General features: G+C 38.9%; 1 protein-coding gene across 1 annotated transcript in view; it reads right to left on the bottom strand.

The window, feature by feature from the left end:
* The window catches only part of PLD1 (phospholipase D1), a 233,712-nt gene that overhangs the window by 97,841 nt on the left and 126,391 nt on the right, over positions 1-9,480 (bottom strand). The window contains exon 20 of the mRNA XM_007946610.1: positions 5,518-5,606. Coding sequence (XP_007944801.1) covers positions 5,518-5,606 — 89 coding nt within the window. The remainder of the gene's footprint in view (positions 1-5,517; positions 5,607-9,480) is intronic.

Raw genomic sequence — 9,480 nt, 5'->3', positions numbered from 1 at the left:
ATAACAACAACAACAACAATATATGTGTATGTCAGAAAAAACACCAAACTCACTGCTATCGAGTGGGATCCAACTCATAGCGACCCCTCCTTGGGGTTTCCGAGGCGGTATCACTACAGAAGTAGATTGCCCCATCTTCCTTCCAAGGAGTGGCTGGTGGGTTTGAACCACCAGCCTTCTGGTTAGCAGTTAAATGCCTTAGGCGCTACACTACCAGAGCTCCTATATGTGTATGTAGCCAGAAAAAAATTTGAACATGTGATATACACACCATTTTGAAACATGAATATTGAAAAAACTAAAACTATTGAAACATCTGAGCTAAATGACACACACCAATTTGACATGTGCTGTGCTTATTTTCTATTTTCTACAAAGTAAATTTGAAATTGCCAGAGTCTTTATGTACTCTGTGAACCTCCAAGCATGAGATACAATGTGCAAAAGATGCTACTTTACCATACTACCTTGCCACAGATCCCTTTTCCTGTAGGGGCAGCTCATAGGATCAGTGGGAAGTGATCAATCAGAAAACATCTTAAAGTTCCTTCCAGCCCTAAAATACTGTGATTTTATGATTTTGGAAGAAGTTAAAAATTTTAAAGACAAATTAATATGTTAAAAAATATATACTTTCAGGATTCCCACTCAAAAAACAAATTCACAGGTGAGATCTCAGACAAGAATAGATGTATGCACACCCATGTTCACCACAGCCCTATTCACAATAGCAAAGAGATGGAAACAACCTAAGTGGCCATCAATGGATAAATGGATAACCAAACTATGGTATGTACATACAATGGAGTACTTTGAAATATTAAAGAATAATGAATTCGTGAATCACTTCATAACATTATACTGAGTGACATGGAGGACATTATACTGAGTGAAATAAGTCAATCATAGAAGGACAAATATTGTATGAGTCTGTTACTATAAAAAGAAATAAAGGAAAAGTTTACACAGGGTAAGAAATTTTCTCTGTTGGTTACCAGGAGTGGGAGGAGAGGGGAGAGAAAATTGCTGTTAGTGAAAAGATAGGTGTTGATTTGGGTAAAGGGAAAGGCAACATAACAAAAGCATTGATCAGCACAGTAACACTAAGGAAAAGAGGGACATAGGTTGGTACACAAGAGGTACAGACAACAAAGGTAAACACTATTACATACACAATACTAACAAACACTAATCTATGGGTGGTTAAATGGGTAGACAGGCAAGAAGATTAAGCATGGATAGGCAAATGCACATATACCCAAGACGACCATGGATATATTTTGAATGTTTGGCAGATGACATTCCTACATATGTATTTGTGTGCACTATAAAAATGTTCACATATATTATAGAGATAACAGGGGACAAAGTTAGGATTTCTCAGTCCCAACCAAACACCTTCCAGGAGTGAGTCACTGGGCTTGTGGGCTCAGGACCATGGTCACAGAGGACACCAACTTCAATTGGCATAACATACTACACAAAAACATTGTTCTACATCCTGCTTTGGTGAGTAGTGACTGGGTCTTAAAGGTTTGAAAGTGGCCACCTAAGATGCAACTATCAATCTATCCTTGTCTGAAGCAAAGAGGAAAATCAAAGATGCATGGAAGCAATTAGTCCAAAGACTAATGGACCATGGGAATCTCACCCTATACAACCCTGACACCAGAAGAATTAGATGGTGCCTGGATACCAATGCTAACCACTCAGAAAGGGATCAAAACTGGAGATCCTGGATAGAGTGGGAGAAAAATGTGGAACAAAGTTCAAAACCATAAAAAAGACCAGGATTACTGGTCAGACAGAGACCAACGAAACTCCTGAAACCATGGCCTGAGTCACCCCTCGGGTCTGGAATTGGACTCACTCCTGTGGCTTAACTCTCAGCCAAACAATAGATAGGCCTATGAGCTGAACACTCCTTAGAACAATCAACCACGGGAGATGAGAAGGGCAACATTTGCTCAGGGAGAAAGCTAGGGAGGCAGGAATGCATAGGTAAGAATGACAGAGGGAAAGGGTAACCACAGGGAGAAAGCGGGGAGAGAACTGTTACATTGTGAGGATTGTAATCAATGTCCCAAAAGAAAATGTGTATTAACTCTGGAATGGAAAATGAATCTGCTTTGTAAAATTTCAACCAAATCACAATAAAAAGTTAAATAATAATAACAACAGTAAAAGAATGATGATGGGAAAAAAGAACCTCCCAAATCCTACAAGTACTTATTAAACCATTTATTATAGGGAACTAATTAATAACTGGAATAAGGGAAGCTGAGTTTCACCATACTCTATTTATTAGCTGATCACAGTCCTAAAAATTAATGATTCATTGATCAGCTCAATAAGGTCATTTGTCAAGCTAATACATTTCTGTGACTTTTTTCAATTTCATGAAAATTTCTCTTGCTAAATGTGCTTTATAGATAAAGCAGACACACCTGTTATCAAGAAATGCAAGAGTTGAAAGACAATGACATTTTTTATAAATTAGACATAAATTACCCTATAGAACTGAGGCACTGGCAAGGATGCAGGAAATCTCTCTATGTGTATGTATGTTTAACTATAAATAAGACTGTGTTTAAGTCATCTCAAAACAGATCCTATGATGGGTTTCTTTAAAAAAAAAAAAAAAAAAAACTACATGAGAAGGCAAAGGATAAGGTCATCCGTAAAAGCACACACCATCATTAATATTTATTACTATATACACTGTTCTAGGTGATTACTAAACAATCTTGGCTGTGCTCTGGAGTCACCTGTGGAGAGCTATAAAATACAGGTGCCTAGGCTAGGAGCTCTGGTAGCCTAGTGCCTAAGGCACTTGACTGCTAACCAGAAGGCTGGCGGTTCAAACCCACCAGCCACTCCTCGGAAGGAAGGTTGGGCAATCCTACTTCCGTAGTGATACTGCCTTGAAAACCCAAGGAGGGGTCGCTATGAGTCGGGGCCGACTCGACGGCACATAACAACAACAACAACAAGGCTCCATTCCAGGAGATTCTGATCCTGTAAGTCTGGAATAGGGTTAAGCTATCTGTATTTCTGTAAAGGCCCAATGGTAATTTTGATGTGTAGTCAAGGATGAGATCTATTGTACACCCTCAGGATGTGGTAGATGTTGTTGTGGGCTGCCCAGATTCCCCCACCATTGGATCACAAGAGTTATTCCTTCTGCTGCTGAGAATGTTGGCCAATGACTACTCACTTATAGCAGACGTCTTTACCAGGAATTGCCCCTATGGACCAAAGGGAACTGTCTTGTCCAAGGTCACAGCCACTTCCTGGAGTCAGCTAGCATCAAATGACTGGTTAATGGGTAGAAGGGAGTACCAAGGCCCAATACACATCACTCAGTTTCGGGCAATACTGAAGAGGTCTTCAATTCTACTCATCAACGGATTGGAGTTAAATGGTACAGGGGGGAGGACATTGGATCTAAGATGTGGTCTCAAAGCCATTTTTGCCTATTGTTTTCAGTAGCTTAGACAAATCCTACATAACTTCTTGATTCTCAGTTTTTAGCTCCAAAAATGGGAATAGTAACAAAAACAACAATAATAACAATAATAAAAATGACATGATCTACTTTCAAGAGTAGTTTTGAAGATTCAATAAAATTAAATTATGAGTCATATAAAATGCTGATAGTTACTGTTATAAAATGTTCTTAAGTCTAAAAATCTCTACATTATGTGAAAGAAAGACACCAAAGCTCCACATGACACTGAAAGCCAAAAAAGGTCTAATCCCAAATATGTTACGTGATTAACATTCTCTCTCCACTGCATGTATCCAGTGAATTGAAATAATAATAATTCTATTCGTTTATTTTGCTGCTTTTAGACAGAGCTGAAACCAACCATCAAAAGAAATAGACCTAGATGCCAAGATGGTTCAATGGGAAAATAACAGTCTTCTCAACAAATGGTGCTGGGACAACTGGATATCCACAAGCAGAAGAATATACTTGGACCCTTACCTCACACCATATATAAAAAGTAACTCAAGATAGATCAAAGACCCAAATGTAAGAGCTAAAACTACAAGATTCATAAAAGATTTGGTGATGGTTTCTTCAGTATGATAACAAAAGTACAAGAAACCAAAAGAAAAAAAAATAGATTGGATTTTATCCAAGTTAAAAACTTAGCATCAAAAGACACCATTAAGAAAGTGAAAAAACAATCCACTTAATGGGAGAAAATATTTGCAAGTCATATGTCTGACATGAGACTTGTATCCAGATTAAATAAAGAACTCTGATAACTCAAAAATAGAAAGATAAATGACCCACTTCAAAAATGGGCAAAGGACCTAAACAGACATTTCTTCAAAGATGATATACAAATGGCCACATAAGAAGATGCTCAGTATCATTAGTAATTAGGGAAATGCAATTCAAAACCACAATGAGATGCCACTTCACATTCACTAGATGGCTATAATCAAAAAGACAGATAATAACACGTATTAGTGAGACATGGAGAAATTGGAACCCTTATACACTGCTTGTGGGACTGTGAAATGGTGTCACCACTTTGAAAACAGTCTGGCAGTTCCTCAAAATGTTAAACACAGTTATTATATAACCCAGCAATTCCACCTCTAGAGAAATGAAAACATGTATCCACATAAAAACTTGCTCGTGAATATTGATAGCAAATTATTGGTAATAGCAAAAAAGTGAAAACCACCACAATGTCCATCAATTGACAAATGGATAAACAAAATGTGGTATACCTATACAATGGAATTTTATTTGGCAATAAAAAGTAAGGAAGCACTGATGTTAAAATGTGGATGGACCTTATAAACATTATGCTAAGTAAAAGACCACACATCGTACGATTCCGTTTATATGAAATGTTCCAGGCAAATCTACAGAGACAGAATGGATTATTAGCTGACAAGGGCTGGATGGGTTAGGAGGAAATAGAGAGTGACTACTAATGGATACAGGGTTTCTTTTGGGGTATTTAAAATGTTATAAAACTGATTAGTGTTTATTATATAACTCTGTGGATATAATAAAAACCATTGAACTTTACACTTTAAGTGAGTGAATTGGATGATATATAAATTATATCAATAATGTTGTTATAAAAAGAAAATATGGGCTGAAGAAATAAGACAGTGGATAACAAGCATTTAAATATAATCCATAAAAAACTAGTATAGTTATTTCACTTTGTTATTTTAAGTGAACACAGCTCACACTCTGTCATTAAATAAAGCAAATCCTAAAGGTAATGCATGGGAAAGAGACAACGCCGGGAGAAAAATGACCATACCCTGGAAGAATTCAGATTACCCCCAAAATGGACACAAACATTCTCAGCAACTGACCCAGATTTAAGGAATCACTAACCTACTGCCAGTTAAACCAAATTAATTCATGACTCCTAGCAAATGTCACACTTCAAAATGGGCTTTCAAAAGTCCTTTTTGCAGTAAATACAAGAACATCTGCAATAACAGCTCCAACTGAAATGCTAAAAATATTACCTGTGAGCTTTAAGTATCCTCTGGGCAATGGCATCACCAACCTTGTTGAAAACGACTTTGTCATCAGCACAGCTTATGAAAAACTGATTCTAAGGGAAATAAATAGAACAATCATGTAAGTCTTTCTTTTCATAGTCGTATGTATACGTGGAAAATGTGTTATAGAACAAAAACTACCTTGATATTTAAAAAGAAAATTATGTACTGAGCAGACATGTTCTGCTTACTGAAATAAAGTCAGGGGTCTAAGTGGCACTCAGAATAAGAGAAGGCTCGTCTCACTCTGGGAGCTCTGGTAGCGTAGTGCCTAAGGCATTTGACTGTTAACCAGAAGGTTGTTGGTTCAAACCCATCAGCCACTCCTCGGAAGGAAGATTGGGCAATCTACTTCTGTAGTGATACTGCCTCAGAAACCCAAGGAGGGGTCACTATGAGTCGGGTCCAACTCGACAGCACATAACAACAACAACAACGTCTCACTCTGGGTCTCATGTGTTTCTAGGTAGTATCGCATCTATCATCCTAGTCAAATGGAAGGCTAGAGTGTTCTTTCACCATGCAAATAGCTAGCAGGCAATTTTCTAAATTATGATTTCAGGACACTAGGAACATTACAAGTTAAATCAATAGTGAAATTAGATATTTTTCTCAAATCTATACATTGTGTGAATTGACTTGATAGCAGTGAGTTTGGTTTGGTTTGATACATTGTACAAACATGTATGATATTGGCAAACATCCTACCTTCTGCTGTTTACTTATTTATTTATTGTGCTTTAGGCTCAAGTTTACATAGCAGAGTTTGTTTTGCATTCAACATTACATGTACATTTTGTTTCACTCCCCATTCACCATCCCCAACCCTAACCAGTCTCCTCCCCTCCCTGCTCAGTAACCCCCTGCCATGCCCCTCATAGTTTTATACTCCTGTGTGTCCTGCATTTCCTCCATGCAAATGTTGCCCCTCTGGTACCCCATGGTCCATTGCTCCAAGGGATGCATGTCCATAGAGTATGTGGGTGCGCTCCCCTGGGTTGAGTGGTCTGTGCGTACATCTTGTTTACTACTGGGCTGAGAGCCAGCCCCTGGGAGTGAGTTTTATTCCAGGCCCAGAAAGCATCCCAGGGCCATAGTATTGGTGGTGGTGGTGGGGGGGGTTGTCTCACCAGACTCCATCTGACCAGTAATTCTGGTCATCATTGAGTTTTTGGATTTTATTCCACCTTTTTCCTTCTACTCTATCCAGGATCTCCAGTTTTTCTCCTTTCTTGAGTGTTTGGCATTGGTAGCTGGGTACCATCTAGTTCTTCTGATTTTGAGGGGCCATCATGTCCTAGGGCTGATTGCTTCCAAATGCCCTTTTTTTTTTTCACTCTTCTTCGCTTCTGACGATAGGAGACCAATAGCTGCCTCTTAGATGGCCACTTGAAAGCCTTTAAGACCCCAGTTGCTACTCACCAATGTAGGATGAGGAACAAGATTTTTATGTATTTTGTTGTGCCAGTTTGAGTCTGGTGTCCCCTAGTACCATGATCCTGAGATGATAGATCCATTGGATGTCTCGCCTATAGTGTCTGGATGTCTGTGAGGGATTGCTCTATGTCTGTCTTCTGTTGTTTCTGTAAGGATTGCAGGTATTTTGTATCACTGGTATCTGTGCAAGATTAGCCTGCACTGAATCTATTCTTGGTCTAGAGTATACTCCTGTTCACTGACCCCCATCTGATCCTCTCAGGTGTTTATGTGTTTATCTGTAGCCTGGTGTTTGGTGTTAATGGTATTGCAGTATTGTGGACACACTGGTTGGTATTAGCATCTGTCATATACTTTTTTAATAGAGTAGATGCCAGAAGCCTGGTTTAATTTTGCCCACCATTTTCCCACTATTTCCTAGTATCTGCTTTTTCCTTGTCCCATTTGCTTGGGTCTCTTATTAGCCCTGAACTTCTGTTTTGCTGTTGTTAGCTGCTGTGGAGTCAACTATGACCCCTCAGGTACCACGGAACAAAACGTGGCTCAACCCTGCTTCACTCTCGTCAGTATGTTCGAGTCCACTGTTGAGGCTATTGGGCCAATCCATCACACCAAGTATTTGCCACATCTCACTAACCCTCTACTCCACTAAATACTATACCTTCTTTAAGTGATTAATACCCACTGATGATGTGTCTAAAGCAAGCAAGTCAGACAATGTACTGTTATGATCTACAGGGTTTAACTGGCTGATTTTTCAGAAATAGATTGCCAGGACTTTCCTCCTAGTCTGTCTTAGTCTAGAAGCCCTATTAAAACAAGTCCATCATGAGTAACATTGCTGGTATTTAAACACCATGGGATAACTTCCAGAATCACAGCAACACACAAGCCACCACATTACAACAAACTGACAGATGGGAGGTGCAATTTCTGTTTTAAGTAGCCTCAAATCCCTTCTGTAGGTGTGTTGTTGTTGTTGTTATGTGCTGTCGAGTTGGACCCAACTCATAGAAACCCCTCCTTGGGTTTCTGAGGCGATATCGCTACGGAAGTAGATTGTCCAACCTTCCTTCCAAGGAGTGGCTGGTGGGTTTGAACGGCCAGCCTTCTGGTTACAGTCAAATGCCTTAGGCACTATGCTACCAGAACTCCTGTAGGTATGTTAGGCATATATAAATATATACCTAACTAGTAAAATGGAAACTAGTAAAATGGAAAAAGACCTATTTTTGTTCCTTTTTTCTCTAATTACTTCTGCTATCCATGTATCTATAAAACATTCTTGAAAACTATTAAAACCCTGAATATCAGGGTTCAACATCATCATCATAGCTGTGTAAGCTTTAGTTGCTCCATAAAGGAATGTTAAAAATTAAATTAACAAATTTACAAATATTATATGTTCTATTTATACACACTGTCACTGTGTTGGTTACCTCTGTGCTGTTCTAACAGAAAATACCACCAATGGGATGGCTTTAACAAACAGGAATTTATTCTCTTAAAGTCTGGAGGCTTTGCCTCCTGCTCCAGGCCCACTGAAACTGGATGCTGCTGGTTGCTGAGGCTGCCAAGCCCAAGGTTGACAAGTAAAAAGGCACAGTCCCAATGTTACCAAACAACATAGCAGGCCACTAATTCAAGTCCATTGAAAGTCCCCAAATCAGCAGTGCATGGCAGGCTGCTGAACAATGACTCAGCTACATGCAGGGTCAAGTGTGTCATAAAAGTAGAAATAATTCCCAAAGTTGCTTCTTATATACGGGAAGCAGATCACATTCCTAAAGCAGCTACTCAGCTGCTTGTGGTAGATCCCACCATGGAGCTGACTGCCAGTGTCATCATGGGGAATAACTACTACCAGCTGCCCAGCCAAGATGACACACAACCTTAACGACCACAGTTACATTACACTAGTAATTTATAAGAATAATCATCACAAACCAACATGGACTGCCATAAGAATGAAAAAATCTGTCTTGCAAAAAGTACAACCAGAATGTTTCCTAGAAGCGAGGATGATAAGACTTTGTCTCATGTACTTTGGACATGTTATAGGAGGGACTAGTCCCTGGAGAAGGACAATCATGCTTGGTAAAGTAAAAGGTCAGCAAAAAAGAGGAAGATCCTCAATGAGACGGATTGACACTGGCTGCAACAACAGGCTCAAGCATAGCAAGGATTTTAAGGATGATGCAGGACAAGTCAATGTGTTGTTCTGTTGTACATAAGGTTGCTATGAGTCAGAATCAACTCAAGGGCACTTATCAACAACAACAACATTATTCATCACTCACAAAATAACCTCTGCTAATCCACTCAACATGAAGAGATACATAAACAGTGTCTCAAAGTATGATTATTAATGCTTTGTAACATATCATTTTATAACTATAGAATTTTTTACACAGAAGTACATAAATCTATAAAACATCACAGGAAGACATTGTGCAGAATGTTTAGGGTGCAAACAATCAAAAACTCAGG

The sequence above is a fragment of the Orycteropus afer genome, unplaced genomic scaffold (assembly GCF_000298275.1).
Source record: "Orycteropus afer afer isolate SDZICR_OR568_19922 unplaced genomic scaffold, OryAfe1.0 scaffold00168, whole genome shotgun sequence".
Taxonomy (NCBI): domain Eukaryota; kingdom Metazoa; phylum Chordata; class Mammalia; order Tubulidentata; family Orycteropodidae; genus Orycteropus; species Orycteropus afer.
This window is presented reverse-complemented; position numbering and strand designations above follow the sequence as displayed.